This window comes from Lissotriton vulgaris, chromosome 2_1 (genome assembly GCF_964263255.1).
Source record: "Lissotriton vulgaris chromosome 2_1, aLisVul1.2, whole genome shotgun sequence".
Taxonomy (NCBI): domain Eukaryota; kingdom Metazoa; phylum Chordata; class Amphibia; order Caudata; family Salamandridae; genus Lissotriton; species Lissotriton vulgaris.
Genome location: NC_141687.1, coordinates 1,761,651,533 through 1,761,678,755, shown reverse-complemented (window position 1 = coordinate 1,761,678,755; position 27,223 = coordinate 1,761,651,533). Strand labels below are relative to the sequence as shown.

The following is a 27,223-nucleotide window of genomic DNA, read 5'->3' as shown; positions in this document are numbered from 1 at the left end:
ACAGATATAGGACTCATGGGAGGATGTTAATCTTTGACATTATTGCGGCCTAGCCAGGAGATGTGATGGTGTTTCCACCTTCTGAGGTGCTCCAGATTAGCCTTCCGAAGTTGCAGGCAGTTGGCCTGCGTCCAAGAAGACCGTTTAGATGTGAAGTTGAGACCCAGGTATCTTATCTTGCCAGGTGACTGCTGAAATAGTGCTAGTGTTCGCAGAGCGGGGAGAGCTTGCGGAGGGATGGTCAGGTTAAGCACACAAGACTTGGACATATTTATTTTGAAGCCGGATACTGCTTCAATATTAGCGAGATTGGTGATAATTTGTGATAGGGAGGTGACAGGCTGGGAGATGGAGAGCAGAAGATTGTCAAACACAAGGAGATGATGGACGTATCGCTTAATTTTCAGACACAGATCTGGCTTGAATTTATCATTGTTCTTTAGCTCACTTCGCCACTCCAGTTCAGACCGAGCTATATGCAAATCAGTCTTGACCATGTGTCCATGGTAACAGTCAGCCCGTACTACCAAACCAGGTCTTCCCTGGACCGGAAAGCAGCATCCTGGGACCGATTTCGTGGTAACACCCCTTATCAGCCAGGCTAGCTTGAATCCAGTGGCAAAGTGAGCAAGGGACCCAAGTCTGAGCATACTCTGCCAACTGAGGGCGAACAAAGCAAACTCAAGGAGTTGATGGACGGAGCGCTGAAACTTTTCAAACCCTCACCACCAGTCACAGATCTGGGTTGATTCCATTATCGCGGTCCCTTGCTCACTTTGCCACTGGATTCAAGCTCGCCTGGCTGATGAGAGGTGTTACCCCTAAACCGGTCCCAGGATGCATATTTCGGTCCAGGGAAGCCCTGACTTGGCAGTTTGGCCTGTACTGTTCCCATGAGGCACAGGGTCAAGACTGATTTGCATATAGTTTGGTCTAAACTACGGTGGCGAAGTGAGCTAAAGAACGAAGGATTCAACCCAGATCTGTGACTGGGGATGAGTGTCTGAAAAGTTTCAGCGCTCCGTCCATCATCTCCTTGTGTTTGAACAGAAGATTGTCTGCCAGTAAAGTTATCTTGTACAGCTGACCCCCAAAGGGGATGCCTATCACATTTGTATGGTGAATGGTGATGGTGAGGGGTTCTACCACCAGATTAAACCTTTGCGTGTGACCCTAATACTGTTGATACGGCCAACTGGTGCCCATTTACCTGTGTTGTGGCAGTAGGAGTGACATAGGAGGCCAGAATTTTGGCTATTGTGCACTGTCCTAGACCGAACTTGATCAATACCACCAGGAGGAAGGCCCAGTTAACCCTATCAAAGGCCTTCTCTGTATCAAGTAAGAGAAGGCAAGCCAGGATGTTATGGGTATGTGATTTCTCAATTAGGTGCGCAATCCGGCTCAAATGGTCTGCTCCCTATCGGTTCCAGATAAAGCCCACTTGATTGGGTTCTGGAAGTATGTAGCGCTCTAACCGGGTAGCCAGTATTCTGGTATAGATCTTCGCATCCGTGTTAAGAAGCACTATGGGGCAGTAGGAAGAGCACATAGTTGGGCTTTTCCTCTGTTTGGGTATGAGGGATATCGCTGCTGCTGTCATTTTGGGAGTAAGACCTGGATTCTGCTGAAGCATATTTTTCCAGTTCAATTAGAACAGGCAATACAAGATGATCAGTAGTCCATCAGGGCCTGCAGTTTTACTTAGAGGGAGAGTCTGAAACTTGCTATGAAGCTCTGCCAGGGTGACTGGAGCTTCAAGTAGCTACACGTGTTGGGCGTGAACAGGCTCCCAATCGCAAAAGTACAGGTACTCCTTTGTCAGGAATGAACGTCCTCTTCCTTCACATGGTGTTTGATGGTAGTCCTGAAACACCCACTGTTGTCATGTTCAGAGTTTGCCCATCCTGTGTCCTTTACCCGCAATTTGGCAATGTGGGCTTTTGCCTTTGCCTGTCTAAGCAGTCTAGCAAGCATCGATCCCGCTTTGGCTCCCTGTGATGTCCCTTTTAGTTGTGTAGACACGGCCCCAGTGCCCTGGTATGTGGCTGTACTTCAGTCGATGTCGGCATTCCACACTAAATTGAAGTCCCAACCAACAATGTTTTCCACATGCCCATCGCATGTAAAGGTCCGGGAATTGGTTTGGAGCATACATATTGAGAATCTTGAAAGGTCTGTGGTCTCTGCATGTGAAGTACCAGTAGTTGTCCCTCTTTATCTTTCACTAGTTTTGAGAGAGAGAGGTACGGAAGCTCGCCTTAACGAGTTCTCCTACTCCTAGTGTTTTCTTGGATATGTGCGCCCAATATGTCACTTGGTACTTAAAGTTTGCTATCATCGGCCCCTAGGAGGTGAATCTCCTGCAGCAGGAGAATGTCTGGATCATGTTACAATAGGTATGGCCATACCTGTTTGCATTTGTTGGGTGAGCTAAAGTCACTAAAATTAAGTGAGAGTAATTTGCAGTTTCATTTATGGATACCCTAGAAATGAGTGACTGTAGGTTAGGTACCTGTAGGGTCAGCCAGGGCATGGGAGGCAGTAGGGGTCTGCGAACAAGTCTTTCACCCTCCAACATTGTGTGCGGGGCAGACATGCTCCTCCCCGGAGACATAGATGCGGCAATTATCTGTGCATAACTCAAATTGACGATATAACGATTAGTGGAGGGGTGAATCTACCCTGTTTAGCCTTCATTAAATGAGTCACTAGTGAATGTCATGCTTGACTCTGGGAAGGAAAATGGTGACCATAACAACCAACCAACCAGCTATGTCCAACAGTCATTCCCATCTCATGGAAATCTTCATCAAGGTGCCCACATCCCGCTTGAGCAGTCACCCTCAGTGGTATGCCGCCATCAGCAGGTGTTCCAGTTTGTACTAGCGGGCAAATCTAGTTAGTTTCCAGGCCCCCGCAGCACAAAGTGTCTGACGTTGGGCGGCTATGCTTTCAAGTGGTCCAGCAAAGGGGGAGGTCAGCGTCTCTATATCCAGTAGCAGCAGTAGATTACAGGGGCGGCGAAGGATCTTTTTCATGTTTTGAAGATGCTGTATGACTTGTTTCGTCTCCTGTGATGCCACCTCCTTCAGTCACCTGTCAGAGTGAGTAGGCCGTACCGTGGTCCAGATAGGTAGCAGGTCTTATCTGACATAGGATTGTAATAGTAAGATGTCCTTATTCAGGGTGTCTGTGGAGAGCCCCAGGAGCTGTTTCGCCTCCACCAAAAAATGCAGGGATTACCTCTTGCCGTTCCAGGTGTACAAGAGTGCAAAAGGATGTCCCAGTGGTATCTTATTCCCCATCTTGTGGGACCTGTTTGTGATCAGTCGAAAGTCATGCCTGCGTCATAGGGTTACTGGGGGGAGAGACCTATTAACAGTGGTATGGTGTGGCCCCAGAATACCAGATCCACTTTGCCCCTGTAGGCTTGTAGGATAGCTTCTTTTTCTGTGAAGTGGACACGTGTCAAGATGTCTGGGATGGTGGCAGGGGGTTCAGGAGCTGAGGCTACATGATGGGCCCTCTCTAGAGCCGGTTGTGGGATTTCTTTGTCTCCTTGGATCATTCGTAGGAGTTCATTAGTGAACACCATTATGTTGGTACCTTCTGCAGCCCTTGATATGCATGTTGTTCTGCTGACTCCTGTTTTCGAGGTCATACATTAGATGGAGTTTTCTCAAATGATAGTCGGTTGACCACAGAAGCTCCTATTCCACTTACCTGGTTAGATCACTCTGCAGTTCCCGTGAAACTGGATATCACTTCTATAGATAACATCCCGAAGGGCTCTAGTAAAATGGAATCAAGGCACAACTTGAAGAGAATAACAAATGACCTACTGGCCCCCTTAATTCCCTTCATGGCGATTTCCTCAGAGGAGGATGTGGGTTCAGCGGTTAGTAAGCTTGAAAATGCTATCATAGTGGCCATGGATGAATTAGCACCTGCCTCCCTACGCTATTTGGCCAGAAAAAGGCCGTCGGCCCCATGGTATTCGGAGTCATTAAGACATCTAAGACAGGGCTGCAGGAACGACTTTGGAGGGCTAGTTGGAACACACATGATAGGAAAACTCATAAAATTCTTCTGAGGGAATATAAGGCTGAGGTGATAAAAGTCAAACAGGAGTATTTCTCGAATCTCACCGCTGCCCTTACCTCGCCGAAAGTTATTCAATATTGTTGACTAGTTGACTACCTTGCAGACCCTGGACCCCGTCATCTGCACTCAGAAGATGTGTGATGATATTGCCCTCTATTTTCACACTACAATCGCTGACATTGTCTCGGCCTTAGAGTTACAAAAGGCCTCGATATCTTCCCCCATCTTTCAGGCTGCTACATCTCAGGCCACGGCCTCTGAATTATCTGGTGGACCCGCCATCACGGTCGGTCTATCTAACTTTCCCCCTCTTTCTTTGCAGGAATTGGATGTTCTCCTGGCTAAGACTAGGTCGGGTTCTCCTCTCGACCCTTGCCCCCTTAAACTTCTTAAGCAGTGTAAGGATACCCTCTTGCCCCCCTTATTGAAGATTATGAATAGGGCAATGAGGGATGGCATTTTCCCTTCTCAATAGAAGAGAGCGGTGGTCAAACCCCTCTTGAAAAAGCCAACCCTAGACCCGGAGGTATTTAAAAACGTTCGCCCCATTTCGTTGCTCCCTGACCCAGGTAAGATGCTGGAAATCCATCTTAACCAGCATCTTGCATCCTTTCTGGAAGCCTCTGGCCATTTGGACCACTCGCAGCACGGATTTTGGAAGGGACACAGCACTGAGTCGGCCCTCACTGTGGTGCTTGATAACATCCGCACCACAGTTGATAAGGGCATAAGTACTCTGCTGATCCTGCTAGATCTTTCGGCTGCGTTTGATACCCTATCTCCCCTCGTAATAACATCTCGATTGAGGGAGATAGGGGTGGAGGGGCCTGCTCTTAGTCTCTTGGCCTCCTTCTTGTGCCAGAGGGAACAGAGAGTGAAGCTGGGGGAGTTTCTATCTCCATCCCTGCCGGTCAAGTATGGAGTCCCACAGGGGTCGGCGTTAAGTCCGACCCTGTTTAACATCTATGTGACCCCGCTGGCCAGGCTTGTTAGATCATTTGGGATGGAGGTAGTTTCCTATGCCGATGACACCCAGATCTTGCTGTCTCTCGCCCAGTCCGTCAGCTCTTCTGCCTCCAATTTTAGACACTGTATGGAGGCAGTGGCTCAATGGATGATTGACAATTCATTGAGGCTAAATGGCGAGAAGACGGAGATCCTTGTGTTCGGCGGGAAAGATGACATCTGGTCAACGGAATGGTGGCCTACATCCCTGGGGACCTGCCCTGTGCCTACCCTCCGAGCATGAAACCTGGGGGTCATGATTGACCCAGCCCTTGCGTTGGATTGTCAAGTCAATAGGACAATCTCCACCTGTTGGGGCACTCTTAAGATCTTGCGGAAGATTAAGCATTATCTATCCGCACAAGCCCGTAAACAAACGGTGGTTGCACTGATAGCCTCTCGGCTTGATTATTGTAATGCCCTATCTGCGGGAATAAATAAGTGCTTGCAAATCGTGCAAAATGATGCGGCTAAGTTTGTTCTAGATCTGCCTAGGAGGTCATCAGCCACTGCTGCCCGGAGATCTCTACACTGGCTCCCAATTGAAGCCAGGATTTCCTTCAAGGTCCTCTGTCTGGTATATGGAGCCCTGTCCAGAAAGGAGACAGGAGGAGTAAAAGATCTGCTGACTCCCTATGCTCCTTCTAGACACCTTCGTTCCTCAAAGAAGTTTCTTCTTCTGGTTCCCCGAGTGTGAAGAGCTAAGTGGGGAGGCAGAGCCTTTTCGAACCTCGCCCCTAGATTGTGGAATTCTGTACCCTGCGACATTAGGACTCTGCCATCGATGCAGTCTTTCAGAAAAGCCTTGAAGACCTGGCTTTTTGCCAAAGCTTATCCTTAGTCATCAGATTGCCTTTTCTTTTATCATCTGTTTATAGGGGCCTTGATGCCTTCTGGCAAAGTCGCACATTATGAGTTTTTATTCATTCATTCATTCATTCAGGTCTTCCTAGTTAGCTTGCAACTCTATTTGCTGTTCTTCTAGTGTCACTACTCACCACCAGAGCATCTCCTGGTCTTTATAGCATCCACTGTACATTCCAGGTCATCGATCCGTACCCCATCTCAGGGACATAACAGGGGATGTCTTTAATACAAGATTTAAAGTCTGCCTTGAGCGAGCCACATTCAGAATGAATCTCTATGTAAAAACTGCTCCATGTAATACTGTGATATGGGCAGCGAGGTTGTGTCCCCGGTCATGGATGCATCAGAAGGACCCGCCGTCTCTGAAGCCACCAAGGTGCTTTGTTCCAGAGAAGTAATTGGATTGTCTTTGGTGGCCTTGAAGCGCAGCAAGGTGCAGTACCATCCGAGCTAGAAGTGCTTAGTTAATGGTGAAGATCTGGGCCTCACTACTGTCGGGGACGTGGGCAACCCATATGAATACCTGAGCTGCTGGAAAAAAATGGGAGTGCTTTAGTTGGTCTGGCCAGAACAGTAAATGTACAAGACTGGTCCGCAACACTGACCTTCCCAACCTAGGGAGCCGCAATAGGAGCTGTCTCTGGCTACTGGTTCGCTTCGGCAGACAAGCACGTTTTGGAACCAGGGATGGTCTGACCAGTTCCTCAAGGAGTGCCTGTTGCTCAGCTTGGCCACACCTGTCTCATTCACTGCTAGAAGTGTAAATGCCAGCACAAGCTCAGTGCCATCCTGAGTTTCCTCTGATCCAGCAGCCTAACTCCTTTCTCTTCTCACAGGCGGCCGCAAGGCTCAGCGCCGGGGGATCCACAGGCTATTGCCCACAGTATGCCATTGGGTCAGTCCCACACTTAGCACTGATCAGCTTTGTGTTATTGGTCAGGGTCTCAGGCGCTATGTTTAGCCAGGTGGCAGGGTCACACGAGCCAGGCACCCTTTGCTGCATATACCTCAAGGGGCAGCCCAGCAAGGCTGCCACGGGAGGTCCCCAGGATGCCCCCAGCACAAACTGGTATGGGGAAATTTCTAGAGGGATTCCAACTGTCCCCTCCTGCCTGCCACACCCTCAGAATAGAGCTTATCAAGTTCACTTGGGGGATGGAAGCTCTATGAAGTGTAGGCCCGCCACCCAGTCTGGTGTTATCGTTTTTGTCCTCACAGCAGGGTGGGGTCGGTTCTGTGCAACATTGCGCTGACCTTGTTGGGCCTCTCTGGGCTCAGTGTGGTAAACAATCTCCTTACTGGCTGCTGCCCCTCATGGCAGTCCTCTGCCCCACATAGTGCGGAGCGACCCCAGTCAGGCCTGACGTCACCCATGTCTGCCGCCCGGCTTTCTCACCAGAAGGAGCGCCGCTGGGCTTTAGTGCTCACCACAGTCACTGCATGGGGCGCCTCAAGATTGCAGCCCTATGTTCATTAGTCATTGCTGCTGGGGGTACCACTGTGTCAGGAGCAGGTGCGAGCGGGCACACTCCGGCTCTGTACTGCACTGATTCCCAGGCCAGGCAGATAGCCTCGGGTCCCTCTGCTTCGGCTGGGCTTCACTCCCCACTCTACTGACTGCAGGATGCGGTAGGCTTTCCCGCAAGATGACGGCCCTGGTCCCAATAGGCAGTGGCACCGGGCTGTGTTGCTGATGCTTGGGGCGGCCACCTAAGCAGAAAACATGCCCCCCGCCAACGATTTGCTGTGGGAGCAGCCGCCAGGATGCCATCCTAGTGTAGAGAATGCCGCTAGGATGCTTACGGGGGCCTGGAGGACTGACTAGACACATCCTACTCCATTCCCTGCTAGGCCTCGCCCTGTTTACATTGATTTTATCCAGGGAGGATGAAGCACTTCCTGATGTCTTCCAGCCCTCCAACCCTTGCCCAATGCTAAAGTGATGTTTGTCTCCCACCAGGATGTTGCTTGTCACTCACTTTATTTCAGTTTTTCCAGGACTGCTTGGAGCTGGCCCAATATGAAAACAGCCAGCCCAGCCTTCTGCTGGGAGGGTTGTCTGACAGCCAATCTTCCACCTCTTTGTTTCGCAAAATGCTTCATTGCTATGTAATGATGGGGGCAGTTGTCGTACTGGCGCTAGCATAATTTGTTTTCATTATTAGTATTATTTTTAATCTTCTGCGAGAGACGAGGGATGTCCTGAATCATTAGTAAAACCATATCCTGGTCTTGCCCCAAATCCTTACCCCACCCACTAACATCATATTCATCCCAAGAGGAGTGTCTGTTGAATTTTAATTTTTTAGCTGTCATGTTCAAATTGTAGAGATCTGCCCCTGTTTCTGTTCACAGCAGCCAATAGGGCAGCAGAGCAATTGCTAACTTATGGGGGTTCTCCTACTTCATTATTTGGATGGTGAAGGAGGACTGAGACAAATAACATCTGCCACTGGACACAGTTTGTAAATCGTTACACAATACTGGGACAACTGTCTTCTGCCCTACTGCTCTTTGTCACACAAATTGATGCAGGACAAGGAGGACTAAGGCAGATGACTATTGACCATGTGCCCTCTTGCCAATTGCAAGACAGAGTACCAAAAGAAGTAAAAATAAAACAAATTACTACTTTGGACATGGTGGGATTGGTTTATCAAAAAACTTCCCGACCCTTTGTAGTGGCTCAGTTGGCCACAAGATAGGAAGGGAAGATTTCAGGTGGGAAATGCCAAGTCATTAATCCTAATATATACTCCAAAGTTTTTGTTTGAAATATTTTGACTGCTTTTAAAATAGTAACACAACTGTGCATTCATGCAGAATACTGCACAATTAGACTTCTCATGTAAACTCCTGTACACTCTCGTCCCCCTATTGCAATTAGGACACAACTCCGATCAGTAGCAGAATGTAATAAAACCAAAGCAACTAGGGTCTGTCCTGCAAGTTAGGGTGGTCTGGAATCCTTAGCCACCGATTACTCAACATACACATCCCACAATCGCCCCTCTAGTGCACAGCTACCCTATAGTCTAAGCAACGTTAACATGTCAGCCTCCACCCTAGCCGATTTCAGTAAATCTCAGGTCCATAGGGCTACCGCCGGGGATGTTGACATCTTCCAGGCCGGGGTGGTTTTGTCTCTTAAACAATACCAATGCCCGATCCAAAAATCTGCATTCCAACCGGTTGGATTTGGATCGAGCCATGAAACCCAGTAGGCAGAGCACAAGTGTACACTAGATCGGGCGGTCTGCTATCCCAAAGGTGGTCATTATTTGTGCCCCCAAACCCTGCATCTCCAAGCAATACCAAATGAGGTAGAACCCCACATCTGCCTGCCCACGCCTTTGGAAGTCCTTAAGCAAGCTCCCATATTTGCTGTATATTCTCAGTGGGGAGGGGTACATTTGAGGAACATAATTAAATTGTGTGAAGCACGCATAGCGGGGACACCACCTCGACCTGGGCCACAACCCTGCCCCCCTGCTTGGTCCTAAACACTGTAGCAAGGCCAGTCCCCCACTTTGCTTAGTGACTGGGTGTCAGATTGTATAACTGTGCCAGCAGAAGGCTATACAGTGTACCTGCTCATCTGCCTGTGTTCTATGTGAGGAACTAGCCATGCGGGATCCCCTAATGTCATATTTGCCAGTTAGGCCTAGAGGGAAACACTGTCTTTTCTATATGACACAGGTTTCTTACTAAAGTTGCTTACACCCTTTCACAATAACTTTTGACACACATTTGCATTTGTGACAGCTTGGACTTGTGTCCTGGAAAACTAAACTTGCTTACCGAAACAACTTTGCAGGAACACCATCATGCTACCTTGACACCATATTCAAGGTTTATACATATGCAGTGCCAATGTGATTGTTGTGTTCGTACATATGGCGACATAGCTATCTGAGTTCTGTCACACTCACCTTTTCTGTGTTTGTGGCTGTCTAGAGGCAATGCCCAAAGTGTAGCCGCCCCCCCACCTAGATGTGTATTGGAGACAGGCTGCAAGGAACGCAGAGCAGTAAGAGCAGAAAAATGGCCACTTTCTAAAAGTGCCATTTCTACAATCGTAATGTTAAATCCAACATTAACAGTAAAGAGAATTTATCATGACCTTTTAAGATATGACGCAAGATGCAGCCTCTCCTTTCTAATTAGGAATTGCAGCTTAAAAGTGAAGTAACTAATTCCCAATGCTATCTTATGAGAAAAGTAGGCCTCAGCAGTGAGAAACACATTTGGGTGTTTGTCACTACCATGGAATGCAAAACTTAACAGTCCATGTCCTACCTTTTACTTGTATAGCACCCTGCCCTTAGGGATATAGGGATACCTAGGGCCCACCTTAGGGCTTATGTGCAATAAAAGGAGAGTTTAAGGCTTGGCAAGTGGTTTTAAATGCCAAGTCGAAGTGGTAGTAACTTTTACGCACAGGCCTTGAAATGGCAGGCCTGAGGTAGGTTTGAAAGACTACTTGTGTGGGTGGCACAATCAGTGCTGCAGGCCCACTGGTAGCATTTACGTTACAGGCCTTTGGTATATGGTATACCTCTTTACAAGGGACTTACAAATAAACTAAATATCAATTGAGTATACACCAATGCAACCATGTTTAGGAGAGAAGCACCTGCATTTTAGCACTGGTCAACAGTGGTAAAGTGCTCAGTCCTATGGCCAACAAAAAGAAGAGGTAAAGAAGGCAAAATGTTTAGGGCAAGGCTACCCTAAGAATGACGGGTCTAACACGTGCGCACACCAAAAACAAGCTTTCTTAACTATGGTGTGGTGTCTATGAAATAGTAACCAAGGTACGGAGAGAGGAGTCAAAAGCCATAGGGACAGACCGTAATAGGGAGAAGGCAAAAGCAACACTACAGGAAAGTGGGAGGGATGTTGCAAAGGCAAAACAAAGGGACATGTCTGTCATACAAGAAATTGGAAGTGGCCTAGCCCGTAAGTGGCTGCTAGGACTCTGACATGCAACAACGAAGAGTGGTATTCCTTTATAACATTTTAATCATGTATCACAGGAATTCAAGCTATCATTATTCATCAATCATTTGTTTTACATTTCATTCTACATTACATCAACGATGAAAACATAATACATACAATCAAATACATTTCAAATGAATGACCCAATGCATTTCGGAACCTATTGTTCCTTCGTCAGGGGTTCTGTTGAGGAGAAAAGAAAAGAAAGGAAACGTATTAAAGCGATGCTTTTATATATTAGTCGTTTGTATGAAATTGCTATATGTTTAATGCTCAATTTATAAATAGATTTCTGTTAGCTGATGATTTTTGCATTGCGAAATGATCAATCATGTGATACTCAAACGCAACTAGCTGATTTTATACTGCCTGGCATTTAAATTCTGATATTGATAACCTGACTCGTTTAAAAAATTTTTTGGAAAAAGAGTAGTTCTCTTACCTAATTAGAACAATTGGTTTTCAAGGACACACGAAAATGCCATACGATAAATCCGACATTGTTTGGATCTGTATGCGAATGAACATATATGTCGTTTAAAACAGTGATTGGTGTAGATTTGCTTAATACTTTCTCGCAAAACTGGGGCTTACCTGTCTAAACAGTCATTAGAAGTGTGGAATTACGATGGCAACCTGAGGATTTGAATGAAATATATTCAAATATCGAGTTTTTGCAACAGTGTTGTGAGTTAACAACACTAGTACGCTTTGTTTAAACTCACCTGCGTGAACTTAAAAAACTGTACGGGGTATTCAGATTTAGGTGGTAGCGTGATCTCATGAACACGGTAGCTGAAAAAATGAGAAGGGGTGGTCGGTTTTAATTCCAAAACAAATCTCTGTGCTTGGCAATTCTTGTCCAAAAAAGAAGTCGCATAGAAGCTTATCCGTGAATACGAAAGTTTCGGATAGACAGCGTTTCTCCTTCGTGTGTCGACACGTAAGGGAAGTCCTTTTTCTTTGGTGGTATTAGTAAACACTAACAAAGGACTTATTTGATTATCAGGATGGAGACCAGGGTAATGGAAACTAAAAACGGACTGAGAATGATCCTACACTTAAGCAACTGGATGGTAGTCACTAAAAAAGGACTACAACGTGCGTTTTCGTTTTTATATTGATGTCAACGAAAACTTTATTGTTCACCCGTTGTTTTGGAAAAGTGATGGCGATATTTGAACTATTATTTTATCGAACTACCCTTGGACGAAAAACGTCTCGTAATATTAATTTTGCGAGAGTTTTGTATGCAAGTTCTTTTTTTTAGAAAGAAAGAAGGAATTGTTTTTAACAGTTCAGGTTTGTTATATAAACAAATCATCATAATAATATGGAAACATTCGATATAATCCCTATTACACTGAATGCACACACATATGAATTATTACCATAATGCATTAATAGACATTGTGGCAAATATCGTGATCAACTGTGAATTTATAAGTAAAGGACTACTTCTATGTGATGAGTCTGATTTCAGGTTAAGGGCACTTGTGTGGAATAGTCATACAAGAAAGACAAAATTCTGAAAAATATGAGCATGTGCAAGGTGAAAATAAACTTTCTTTGCCACGGTGACGCCTGCAAACATATTAAGTATTATGGAGAGCATCTTCACAGATGTAATATTATGGATTTCTTTCTCTAAAGAAAAAATAGGACAGACATCAAAGAACAAGCAGGGGAAGGACACTCTGTGAGAACAAAAGCAGTACTTTGGATATGCACAATGGTATAGGCAAGCTCACAAAGAGGAAATAAAACCAGCACAAGCCAAACAAAAGCATGGAAATACGAGTGACAACAAAACTAACCAGTGGTAAGCAATGGGCAGGCTTCAAGCGACATGCACTGTCTCAGGTGAGACCAAAACATTTAAAATACTAAAGATTAGGAATACCACCAGCGCATAAGAGCCACCAAGCAGACCTTTATCAAGAACAAAATCTACATCAACAACGCAAAATAACTCTTCAACGTTGTACAGCAGTTCACCAAACCCCCCAACAAAGCCACAGACGTCACACCATCCCAGGACCTCTGCTACAAGCTCAGCTCCTATTTCCACCTGAAAATCAAGGCCCTCTATGACCAAATCAACGAACCGACCCCAGACACCACCCCCTCTCATCCACTGACAACCAGCCCACCATCACCACCTTTAAACTGGCTACCACCGTACACACCGCCACAACCATGAACATTCACTCAGGAACCCCCTGGACCTCTGCCCGCCACACATCTACCACAGCCTCCGCGATAGCACCCGAACTAGGCAGGACCATTAACGCCTCCATCGAATCTGGCATCTTCCCCGACGACGGGAAGTGGGCAGAGGTCAAGCCCCTCCTCAAGAAACCCTCGTCTGACACGACGGACCTGAAAAACTACTGGCCCATCTCTCTCCTTACCTTTGTAGCCAAAGTCACAGAGAGATTCGTCAACGCCCAGCTAATCACCTTCATCGAAGAGAACGCCATCCTCGACTCCTCACAGTCTGGATTACGCAGGAGCCACAGCACCGAGACCGCCCTCCTCGCCGCCATCGATGACATCTGCATGTATTTGACCAACCAGGGCCACACTGCGGCCCTCATCCTACTAGACCTAACTGCAGCCTTCGACACCGTCTTCCACCACACTCTCAAGAGAACGCCATTCTCGACTCCTCAGTCTGGATTACGCAGGAGCCACAGCACCGAGACCGCCCTCCTCGCCGCCATCGATGACATCTGCATGTACTTGACCAGGGCCACACTGCGGCCCTCATCCTACTAGACCTAACTGCAGCCTTCGCCCTGTCTTCCACCACACACTCACAGCCAGACTACACGACACCGTCATACGAGGAACCGCCCACGACTGGATCCGCTCCTTTCTCACTGGCATAGCCTAGAGGATCAGACTCCCACCCTTCCTCTCCGAACCCACAGGGATCAACATGCGGAGTACCCCAAGGATACTCGCTCAGCCCCACGCTCTTCAACATCTACATGCCCCCCTCGCCGCCATTGTTAGACAGAATGGGCTCAGCATAGTATCCTACGCCGCTGACACCCAGCTCATCCTCTCCCTCCTGCAGAACACCAGACTCCGCTTCCAGGAAGGAATGAAAGACGTTGCAGCCTGCATGAACAGCTGCCTTAAACTCAACTCTGAGAATACATAGGTCCTTGTCCTTGGACCCTCCTCCACTGCCTGGGACAACACCTGGTGGCCTTCCTCCCTCGGACACTCACCCACTCCAGACCACGCCCAAAACCTTGGCATCATCCTAGACTACTCCCTCACAATGATCCACAAGATCAACGCAGTCGCCTCCACCTGCTTCAACTCCCTCCACAAGAAATTCAAGTGGATCCCCCATGAATTCAGAAAGACTGTCACCCACGCACTCATAAACAGAAGACTGGACTATGGTAACGTCCTCTACGCCGTAATCAACAAAACCCTACTGCACCAGCTCAAAACCATCCAGATCACCGCAGCCAGGCTCGTCCTCTGAACCCCATGACACAAGCACATGACCCAGAGCCAACAAGACCTCCACTGGCTCCTCATCGAGAAGAGAGTAACCTTCAAACTACTCACCCACGCCTACAAATCCCTCCACAGCATCGGACCCAAATACTTCAAAGAAAGAGTCTCCTTCCACGTACCCAAAAGGAACCTTTGCTTCGCCGACCTCGCCCTGGCTGAGACTCCGACGCATCTGCAGAACCAGAGCAGGCAGAAAAGTCTTCTCCTACCTCCCAGCAAAGACCTGGAACGAGCTCCCAGTCAACATCAGACGCTCGCCTACTCTGCACACCTTCAGGAAGAGCCTCAAGACCTGGCTCTTTGACTGATCCGGAGCTGCACCCCACCCCCACACCCCCAACAGCACCTTGAGACCCTCACTGGTGAGTTGCGCGCTTGATAAACCCCTGATTGATTGATTGAGGACTATGCCATTTTATTAACCAGAAGGTATTTCCAAAACTATAGTGTTAGTAGTTTCTTTTTCACATTTTAGTTGTATCAATTCAAGTGGCGCATTTTGTATTTGATATAGCTGTGATACTTTTAGCAAAGTTCTATTACTAACTCGGTCTTTTAATTATAAATGTTTATGTAAAATACAATACCATTTTAAGAAGGTGTCCAATGTTTAGAAGGTTTTAAAACAGGAAATTACCTCCTATACAAGTAGGGTTTATTCAATGTTTAGATGGTTTTCATTATTTTAAGGGTATCTTAATATTGATTGGGCTGAAGGAATGGTGTGTTGTGAACATATGGTGAGAGACTGCTTTTTTTCCAAGTTTTTTTTTTTTTTACATTTTAACTTTTTTAAGTAGTAGCTAATATGTATAAGCTGAAAAAGTAGCTATTTTGAGTTTGAAGCAATGTAAGGGGACACTCTGCTCTTCCATTGAACGTCCTAAGCTGTGACCCTAATTGTCCATACTCTCGAGTATTTTTTATTTTGCAATAATTTGGAGTGGATGAATGCAAATCAGTTAGAGTATGGAGCAGACAGTGGCTGATTTAGTACCATTACTAAAGTTGTACATTTTCTTTTCAAAATATATTTTGAAAAATAATTGTTTTCTGATTTGCAGGTTTGCACTTGCATCCCATTTCTTCTGGGGGCTCTGGGCTGCAGTGCAGGCAAAGATCTCTTCTATCGAATTTGGATACATGGTAAGCAAAGGCATCCTCCCCCTGTTCCCCTTTGTAAAGAACGTGCATCAAATAATTGAATTTTTTTTAAAGTACAAAGTGAGTAGAGCTATTAAATAAGTTGGAATCTTGTCATTCGACTGATGGAGACTGATTTGAGGATTAACAATGTTTGTTGTGGATCTCATACTGGTAATTCAATTTGTAAGATTAAAGCAGGAGTTAACACACTAAAGTAATAGGGATTCATAGAATACCTTTGTACTTGCTGATGGCACACATAATGCAGATGCCATTGTCACTTTAATCACTGCTTCTGGCAGGCTTCTGAACATCAGTTCCAGCAATATCCACATACATCTAAATTCCATTAACAGTGACCTTCATACTAAGGAAGCCAAAGCTATCGGCCGTAGCAGGAAAAACAGACTAATGCCAACAAGTGGCGTTGTCTCTACATCCTCACCCTCACACAATTGGTAAGTGAGACCATGTCATCTTACTTGGAAGACAAATTGAGGCAAATGCACACAAAAAGGCTCAAATCATGACTTCTAGGAATCCAGTTTATAAAATGCAACAGCCTAACACAGACAAATTGTTCTTGTCCACAATGAGTACTTCTGATCGCAAAGTTTCTCTTGGAGTTACTTTTTGTTGAGGAAAAAATGCCTGAAGAGGGAATTCAAATCTATTCTGAATTAGAGTAATCAACTCATGGGTGAAAAATAAGAATACCTTCACTAGATTGTCCTCTCAAATAGATCGGAAATGTTCCATGCGTCTTAAAAAATATTTATATGCCCATCACCGAGAAACACACGAGGCCATAGGGAGAACCACGTTGCTTCAAATCTTTACAGTGAGTCTTCTTAAAGTGCATATTGTCAATAGCAACTCATCATAGAATAAAGGGCCTTTTCAGAACTCCATATCTGGATGGACCGACTCCTGAAAGTGTTTTTAGCAGGAAGCCCATTTAGCCAGAATAATGCAACATTATCTTCATAGTTAAGGCCATTTTGATACTTGCGTTCTTCCCTGATTCGTCTCCTGCAAGGACAAGTCTGAACTAACACTAAGGCACTATTTAGACAAACCATTGAAGTTAACAATTCATTAAATATTGTCTGGCCCATACTTGCAGGGCAACCTCTAAGTAGTCTTTATGGCGATAGAGTATGTCCTTTATAATAACTTTAGGCTAAAATCTAAGAAACCACTGACCGCAAGACCAAAGGTTTTGTCCACAAAAAAGGCAGCTAGTGCATCTGTACTCTGAAACATAACTATTGCAGGCTTTTGCAGAGCCTGTGCCTGGACATCACTACGTTCTGTCTGGATCCCCAAATGGTATAGGCATCTCCAAATAATTGGTACATTTCTAGGTGTCCTCCTTCATTGATCTCCTAATATTTTTCACAATTACGAGATTTGAGCATGCTCTATTCTGTGCTCATGAATATCCATGTTGAAGAAGGAAGGGTTACTTGTAATCCATCAAGGAACTATTGGCTGAATTCATACATAACTTACCCACCTACTCAGGAAACCAGAGCAGCAAATTCTGGTTCAGTTTAACAACAGTTGACCTTGAAACATTATCTGTTGGAGACTTCTAGCTACAGAATGCTTGCCTTCGAATCCTCCCCAGGTGACAGACTGGATCTGTTAAGTAAAGAAACAATAGCAAGCTTTCAATTAGATATGGAGTTAAAACATTCTAGGCATCATATCGTTAAGAATAACCACACGAAAAACCATTGATAACAACCAACTGAAGCAAGATCTTATTTTTTATGATAAAAATATTTTTAATTTATTAAATCTTTTTTTGTATATATATATATATATATATATATATATATATATATATATATATATATATATATATAATCTTAATCAGTTGCATAATTTTGCATATCCACCAAAATCATTAAAAGAAATCAATCCAATTGGTGCAATCAATTATTGTTTCTTTCTGGACAAAATTGATGAAGGCTAGCAGTAGATGACAACTATGTGCGTTTCGGCACTCTGCCTTCGTCAGGAAACAGTCTATAGCGTAAACAATTCCAACAATAAATGAAAACGAGCAACTGGGATGGAGGCATGATAGTGCAGTGGTGGCTTAACATGCGAGCTCATAGTAATAAGAAACTATTATAGAAGCGTCTTCAGCACTTCTGCCTTTGTCATGAAACCGTCTATAGTGAAAACAATTCCAACATTATATGAAAATGAGCAACTGCGATGGAGGCATAATACTGCAATGGTGGCTTAACATTGGAGCAATGCGAGCTCATAGTAATAATAAACCATTATGTTCGAGGCATGTGGGCTGCTGAATTCATATCTTAGCCTAGATCGCCGCCTAGTGTTGGGTCCGGATGTTTGCAATTTGTTGTCCTGGATGAGTCTTCGAAGTATCACGAGATAGGTGACTCCTCCCCTGGACTACAGTGCGCATGGGCATCTTCTCCATCTTCAGATTGTTTTTTTCCGCCATTGGGTTCGGATGCTATTCCGCAACTCCAACTTCGGAACCAAAACTTTTCAACTTTCTAAGGCCAAAAGGCCTTCTACCTCGACGATATTGTTCTTGTTCCGTAAACCTATAGTCGATTACACTTTCCATCTCGATCCGGTCGTCGACGTGGGCCGCTGGGCCTTTTCGACGCCACGTGGGCCTGCTGCCAATGGAAAGGACCCCATTTAAAAGGTGCCCACTATGTCACTCCAAGTTCCCACATACTGATAAACATACAGTATGCAACAAGTGCCTCTCTCCCGAGCACAACGAGGAAGATTGTCCAGCTTGTGCTCAGTTCCGGTCGAAGAAAACTATCCGGAACCGACAGGCTGCTAGACAGAGAGATGCAGCAGCAGGCACAGGAACCGGAGAACATTTTCGATGACTAACACGACCTCCCAGAAGCGGCGGACTCCGACCTCGAAATTGTCACCGTAGTAGACCAGTCGGACTCCTATGACCAGATCACACCGGGGCAAACCGCGAGTACCACGACTCTACCCCGCTTCCATATCAAGACAAGGCTTCGGTCGAAGCGTCGCCTAAAGGCCTTAGCCGAGATTGACAAACCCCTTCAGAGACACCGCCTTCCGTCGACTCGGCTCCCAAGACCAAACAAAAGCCTTCTGCGACCCCGGGAACTAGCTACACTATTCCCAAAAAGGCAGCCGAACCAAAAAAGGTTGTCGACCCAAAGAAAACCATTGAAACAAAAAAGGTTGTCGATCCCAAGAGAATAGTCGACCCGAAAAAGGCAGTCAAGCCGAAAAAGAGCGTCAACCTCCCAAAAACTGGTCACACTAAAATTCCTGGTGACCCGAAGAAGGCAGCCGAGTCGACGAAAAAAAACGGTCAATCCTAAAAAGGTTATCGAACCGAAAACACCAGTCGACCGAAGAAAGGGCTCGAACCGAAAACACTGGTCGATCCGAAAAAAACTATTGAACCTAAAAACACGGTTGATCCGAAAAAGGTCGTTGAACCAAAGAAGGTCGTCGAACCAAAAAAGATGGTAAAGACGAAACACGTCGAACAAAAGGGAGTCGCCGACCCGAAAAAGGTCAACGACCCGAAAACTGCAGTCGAGCCGAAAGATGCTCCACAGCCTAAGGCCCTCGAGCCAAAGACTCAAAAACAAGTGACTAAGCCAAAATCATCGGCTCAAAAACCACGGACAGTTGAGGAAGAACTTTTCCACCCTGATCCAGTGGAAGAACAACCTAAACTGTATATAGACCCTAAACCAGCACGGGTAACAGTTTACCATAGGAAGAAGAGACCTTTGGACACGGACACTTCTTCCCCTGCTCCTCCAAAGAAGAAAGACTTTGCAACATCTCCCTCAAGGCCTTTCACTCCTCCTCCTTTCTTTCCTGACATGCCTTATGTACCTTACTCTCCTTCACATTATGATGAGGCAGAAAACATAGGGGACGATCCTCAAGATAACTTTGGAGACCCTGAGGATCAGGATGTGCAGGATAACTCATGGGATGAACAAAATGATCCCTATGATACATACTACCCACAACCCATCCCTGACACCTCTACATATCCCACAAAGCCGTTACCTGCTGGCGACACCATTGTCTTTAACCAACTAGTGGATAGGGCAGCTAAATATCACAATGTAGACATGCACACTGATCCAATAGAAGATTTCCTATTAGACACCTTTCCTACTTCAGAAAAGAGCGTACGTACACTCCCTATGTTAAAAGGGGTACTAAAACACGCGCCAGACATATTTAAAGATCCAGCCAGAGGGTGTGTCCTCAATCCCAGAATTGAGAAAAAGTATAAGGCAGCCCCTACAGACACTATTAAATCACAGTTGCCTTTAGACTCATTAGAGGTAGCAAACGCTCGAAAGCGAGCTAATTCACAGACAACAGGAGATGCTCCCCCTCCTGACAGAGTCAAAGATACTAGAATCCTCAGGCAAAAGAGTGGCATCCCAAGCAGCAAACACGTGGAGAATTGCAAACACACAGGCTCTATTAGCATGATACGATAGAGCACATTATGGCCAGCTGGAAGGTTCACTACAACACCTCCCAGAACCATTCAAATCTAAAGCTAAGGACCTAATACAGGAAGGCAAATTTATAACAAATGCTTCCATTAGATGTGCACTTGATGCAGCTGACACAGCAGCTAGGTCGATTAACACTACCAACTCAACCAACCAGTTAACCAAAACTTTCTGTTTGGCCCTACAGTAGATACCATCTTGGAAAAGATGAAAAAGGATACTGATACTGCTAAGTTAATGGGCGCACTTCAGTTCCAACAATCCAGAAGTTCCTTTTGTCGCTTCTCCTTTCGAGGCTCAGGTAGAGGCAACACATCACAAACTTCCTCTACTTTCAAGAGTAATACCCAGAGAACCTTTAATAAAGGCTCCAACAGAGGAGATTATAGAGGCAATAATAACAAGGGCAGAGGACGTGGTGGCAACAACACCACCATAGCCTCCACCGTCACCAAACAGTGACTTGTTCACACTCCCTCCAGACCACTCAGCACCGGTCGGAGGCAGACTAGCACAATTCCTACCAGTCTGGAACGTAATTACCACAGACAGGTGGGTGAGACAAATTATCCAGTATGGTTATTACCTGGAACTAACTTCTACTCCACCCAACATACCACCCAAACACCTTCCTATGGCCAAGGAACACGTCACGCTGTTACAACAAGAGGTAACATCCATGCGAGAAAGGGGAGCCATAGAGCCAGTCCCTTTTCAACACCAAGGGACAGGAGTATATTCTATACTTCTTTATTCCCAAAAAGGATGGGTCCCTCAGACCAATATTGGACCTCTGAACCAATACATACTCTCAGAGCATTTCCATATGATCACTCTTCAACAAGTACTCCCGTTACTCCAACAAGGCAACTTCCTTGCTACATTAGACCTCAAGGATGCATACTTTCACATTCCTATACAGCCAGGTCAACGACAATACCTCAGGTTTGCGATAAAAGGTCAACACTATCAATTCAAAGTTCTCCCCTTTGGGGTAACTACAGCACCAAGGGTTTTCACAAAATGCCTAGCAGGAGTAGCAGCACACCTAAGAAGGCAACACATCCATGTGTTCCCCTACCTGGACGATTGGCTCATAAAAGCCAACTCATACGCACAGTGTGCAAGCCACACATCCCAGACAATTCAGCTGCTGCACAGTCTGGGTTTTTCCATAAACTACACAAAATCACATCTGCAGCCCTCCCACATACAACAATATCTGGGAGCAACAATAGAGACCTCAGTAGCAAAAGCATATCCACATCCAGCCAGGATAGCCAACATGTAGTCTCTAATTCAAAGATTTCACCCACAACACTCCTTGCCAGCTCGAGTGTTCATGAAGCACATAGGCATGATGGCTTTCTGCATATTCATTGTCCCTCATGCCCGACTTCAAATGCGTCCATTGCGGGAATGCCTAGCACGGCAGTGGAACCAAGCTCAAGGACAACTAAAAGACCTAGTGTTGGTAGACAGTCGCACTTACAACTCTCTGCAGTGGTGGAACCCACAAAACCTTTCCAAGGGGCGACTGTTTCAAGAGCCGGTTCCACAGGTAGTGCTAACAGCGGACGCATCACTGACAGGTTGGGGAGCCCACCTACTTCAATAAACAGTCTAAGGGCTCTGGACAGTCAAGCAGAAGACACTGCATATAAACCACCTTGAGTTGCTAGCAGTATTTCTAGCAATGAAAGCCTTCCATAAATACTTGTACAACAAGGCTGTATTGATCCGGATGGACAACATGACAGCCATGTACTACATACAGAAACAGGGAGGGACACACTCTCCGCAGCTGTCTCACCTAGCACAGAGCATATGGAGGTGGGCAATTCCAAAAAACATCTTTCTCCTGGCAGAACACCTACCAGGAATAGACAATCAGATCGCAGATCTACTAAACAGACACAGCCAACAGATACACAAATGGGAGATTCACCCTCAATTCCTTCAACCATTCTTCAAAAAGTGGGGGCATCCAGAGATAGATGTTTGCCACAAAAGAAAACTCAAAATGCCAGTCCTTTGCCGCCAGGTTCCCACACCCGTTGTCACAGGGTAATGCGATATGGATGAACTAGTCAGGCAGATTTGCGTACGCTTTTCCGCCAACCCCACTGATTCCATTAGTGGCACGCAAACTAAAGCAACAGTCCCTCACAATGATCCTAGTTGCTCCCACATGGGCAAGACAGCCATGGTACACAACACTCCTAGAACTCTCAGTAGTCCCTTACCAAAGGCTGCGCCTATCGCTACAGCTCCCAATCAGATGAACCTAGCGATCTGGCTCCTGAAGTCTTAGAGTTCGGATATCTTAACTTGCCTCCAGACCTCAGTGCGCCAACATCAGTTCTTTTCTTCCTGTGCCAGTCAGCGCATTTCCGGAGAAGAGCTATCCATAGTCTTTTTTTGACTGACTTTAATTTTTGTCAACAAATTTTTGAAACTTTGCCTCTTGTTGTGGCAGGCATGTCTACAAGCTAGTTTCAAGCCCAGTGGCGCCTGTCACAAGCAAATGTCGATGACAGACCCACACCTGGTCTTTCTTGGTGCCTCTAGCGTGACCATGAAGCTAAGACCTGCGTAGACAGTTGTGCTGTGCACCGTAAGGTCTTGAGGGAGTCGTTGCTCGAGCTCCTGGCTGCTTGATGTGTTACGCCGCCACAGGCTCAATCCCAGTCAAGAGGAAGATCCCGGGATCGGCTTTTGAGCCATTCCAAGTGCTCTTTATCGAAGGCGTTCAGGCAAGTCTCTCAAACGGAAGAAGAGCAAGAAGTCAAAGAGGTCTTCGACTTTACCCGGTTCGTCATATTCATCCGATGAGACGAGGGAGCATTGGCATTTGAAACCTGGCTGTATGGTTGAGCCTGTGCCATCTCTGGCTTCCCCCAAGTTTTCAGGAGCCAGAGCAACTCTTGCCCAATGTCATTAATTTTGAGGCCATGCACCTCCTATTAGGGCAGCATTTCCCTGCTATTGTGCCTTTTGGCCCTGTGGGCTCGGGAGGGGCCCCTACTGATCTTCTGCCGGTGGAACGCCCCTTGCACCAGTTGGTCCCCTTGGATCCATGGATGGATGAATCTGAAGTGGCACCGGTCGGGTCTCCTTAACCTTCCCCCGGGCCAGCTCCACTGTTGACGTCCCAGGTACCCACCCATGGTACAATCCCTATACTACTCCACGACTCTGATACAGAGCCGGATGGGTGTTGTCCGTTGCAGATTGTACCTCCCTAGATATCGGTTTGGTTTCTCCAACTGCCGTGGGAGTAAGGAGCTTTGTTTCCTGTGGTGGTGAGAAGGACAGCTGGGGTCCTAGACCTTCAGCTCCTCACTGTGGCTGTCATTATGAATGTCTTGACAAAGGTGCTTCAGGTAGGAGTCACCACATGTGAGCTGCTTCTCCTGTTTAACAAAGGCCTCCCAGACGTCCTACTCTGGCCTGTTCCAAACGCCGCACATGAGCTCCTGTGACTAGGTAGGTTACCAGCCGTCGTCTCCCACCCAAAGGATCCAAGTTTACTTACAACACATTCCATCCCGGAGAGTTTGGTGGTCCAAGACTCTACTTCCAATTTAAATCCTGGTGCATTCCATACCACTCCTCCTGACAGGGAATCGAAGAGGCTGGATACTTGGGAAGATGTGGATCCACGGCACAATGTAATAACCTTGTTGCAGTGTCAACTCACCTTAGAATCTACTTAGCCATCTGTCCATCAATAGGTTGAACCAGATTGCCTTTGTTCATATTACTGTAACCACCTGCTGCTTCGGGCTGTTGGGTGCATATGGCTGGATTGAATGCCATATACTGTGCTTACTATTAAAAAGATCCTTAAAGGAGAAAATAGTTACTCCAGTATTGGAACTTTAATAGATTCCCATACTTGTATCATTGCCCGTCGTCGGATTGGGAGTCGCCGGTATACATAAAATAGCAATAGAAACCATTACCGAAACAGAAACTAGTCTTAGACCCATTCTAGTTTTGTAACATATCCACCTCCTTTTGTAAAAGAGACCAAATAAAGTGAACAATCAGATCAGCCTCACCCCTTAGAACCCTCCTGAGAGAAGCTCAGAGCCTCAGATTTTTTACCGCACATTGTGCAAGGGAGTCTCTACTGAGCTCTGCTCAGGTTTTTTCCTGTTATCCTTGCTACTGCAGCTTTTCACTTGTTTTTCTTCAAAACCTGCATGGACTTCATGTCAAGATGTCTGCTAAGGAGAAGAAAGCCCTTTTTAAGACTTGTGCAACTTGTGCTAAGAAGAGGTTGTATGTAGAGGACAAGCACAAGAATTGTATTTACTGTCTGTACCTAGACCATAAGGCAGCACTCTGTAAAATATATGTCGCCTTTTTTCTACAAAGACTCTGCGAGACCGTGAGGGGCGTCTCTTAACCTGGCTACAGAAGCTCAAGTCAAGGAAGGAACCAGGTTCCAGTGACAGTGATGAGGCATCCTCTGCTATATCTTCCAGAAGGTCTTTCAAAAGGGGTAGAGCTTCTCCTTCGCCTTCTGAAGAACGTTCTGGTTTCCTTGAAAAAGACCTCTCATAGGTCTGAAGGGCATAGTCTTGGCGAAACTCCTCACTGAGGTGTAAAGGAGAAGGAAGGACTGTCCGCAGGAGTGGTATCTGGGAGGAAATCCAGCTCTGTTCCTCCAACTTCTCCTCCAGAGCCTCCAAAAACTTTCTAAAAAGTCTTCTTTCTTCTGAGGTAAAATCTGTGAAGAAAATCCACTCTTCGACGATGTTGTCTACGACTCTGTCGACTAAATCATCAAAAGTACAGTCTAGTTCTTCTTGAACGCGGACTCCTTTGACGGGCTCATCGACGGCGGTTTCGTCGTCTCCGGCGCTGACGCTTCAGCATCGACGACTTCAACGCCGGTGGTGGCTATGTCGTTGACGAGGTTGTTGGCGTCGATGGTGATGACGGCTACCACGTCTACAACGACGGTTGTGGTGACGATGGTCTCGACGACGGATTGGACTACGTCCCTTTCTTTGTCGACGAAGGAAAAAATTTCCATTTCTGTCAAAGTGCCAGATTAGACCAGAGAACTTCACCCAGGAGGGTGACTCCTCTACCTCCTGCACTCCTCCTCGAAGAAGAGGGATCTGAAGAGGATGATGGGCCGTTTGCCCATGCAGATAGCCCTTCTCAATTACACGTCAAGTGTCAGGACAGGGACTCGGATGGGGAATACGTGGAAAAAAAACAGCAATATGATCCTTCCTCAGACTATCAGGAAAACTACCAACAGGAGATGGTTTCTATGCCTTCCTCCATACTGGCGGACTTGTAGTCTATGCTTTTTGACTATAGGAGGAGATTCGCAACACAACCTTCAGCTCCAGTTGTGTTGCCAGTTACAGCTGTTCCTCCTGCTCGACCTGCTACCCCTCAATTGCCACCGCCTCAGCCAATGCCTGTGGCCCAGGATGTGCCTCCTATTGTGCCTCTCATTCAGGATGAAAGCTCTGATGAGGACCAGGGCAACGTCACAATACCAGATCCAGACGCAGAGTGAGATGACTGTCATTCCTGATCCAGCTCCAGCTTCTCCTTCACCGCGACAGTTGATTCTCCCCCTGCAGACCTAGGGAGTTTCCATAATTTGATAGAAAGGGCCGCTAAGAGATTTGAACTGCCCATGTCCACGGTGCAGTCTGAATGCTTCCTCTATGACTTCAAGAAAACTTACAAGAAAGCAGTTCGCTCTAGGCCATGTTATTGATATCTTATCTATGACTTTCAGCACCCTACAGAACACTCCCAGCAGAGGCAGATTCCTTCAGAATTTCACTACACATTGTGTGGAAACACATGTAGCCTCCATCTTAAACATGAGGTCAGGGAACGCAATATCTGTTGTAAATTTTCCTAAAAAACTCTCAAGGATAGATAGTGGTCTGGAGCCACAAAAGCAGCTTTCCCGATGCCTCAAACAATTTCTTCTGATAAAAGTGAGAGATCCTCCATATCTAGCAAGAGGACCAGGTCGAGGGACAGTTCCTCTGGAGAAGGTAGGAAACACCATAAACTTTCTCATGACACCAAAAGGCTCTCCAAGCCTTCCAGAAAGGACGAAGACCATCCAAGAACCTCCTTCTCAGATAATGTGAGGCAGAATCTGCCAAAAAACGATAGTCTGACATTACCACACTCGACGACGACGATAAGTGTGACATCGTCTGCACCATCGACGACAGCAACCGTGACTTCGATGGCAATACTGGCTCCTATTCCAATTACTATAATTTCACTTAAGAGCCTGTCGAAGTTGGGATCTTCATCGACGGCCGCTGACGTTCTCCTGTTGATGAGTAAACATCTATGACCGATTTGTCGGCAGGCGTCCCTTGGATGGCCACCACATCAACTGCACTACAGTCAACCATCAATGATACAGTTTACGAAGGAATCTGCTCTTCCTGCTAGACTGTTCCATCGACGACACAGTCAACAAGGGTTGCTCCTTTATTACGTACTTCCATGGCTGAGTACAGTATGGTCACCGTTGATCCCATCACATCTCTTAGACATACAGGACTCTTATGAAGATGATGATGGTGGTTTTGGTGTAGCTCATAGTCCATCATGCATAATGCATTAGCCATCATCGGCTCATATGACCAACAGATGTGGTCGGATATGGTAGATCGGGTGGATCTTATACCAGTAGATAATAAAACAGATGGCAAGAAAAATCCTGTAAAAAGGAGAACGCGCAGCATTGGAAACCATTGACTGCACCCTCGAAATAGTAAACACTGGCTTTTGACAGTTGGCAGGTGCCACTGTGCTCAGAAGACTGGGTAGTTGAAGGCGACCACCTTTAGGCCAGAGGTACAGACGAAAACCTTAATATGGCTTTTGACGGGGATTGACTATTTGAAAAGTATATTGACAAGTCACTTTTGGCAATCAAGATGGATACTGATATGGCGAAATTATTAGGCACGATGCAATATCGTAAAACG

General features: G+C 46.1%; 1 protein-coding gene across 1 annotated transcript in view; it reads left to right on the top strand.

Annotated features, from left to right (window-relative positions):
* The window catches only part of LOC147733253 (choline kinase alpha-like), a 137,069-nt gene that overhangs the window by 97,949 nt on the left and 11,897 nt on the right, over positions 1–27,223 (top strand). The window contains exon 11 of the mRNA XM_086957815.1: positions 15,591–15,672. Coding sequence (XP_086813941.1) covers positions 15,591–15,672 — 82 coding nt within the window. The remainder of the gene's footprint in view (positions 1–15,590; positions 15,673–27,223) is intronic.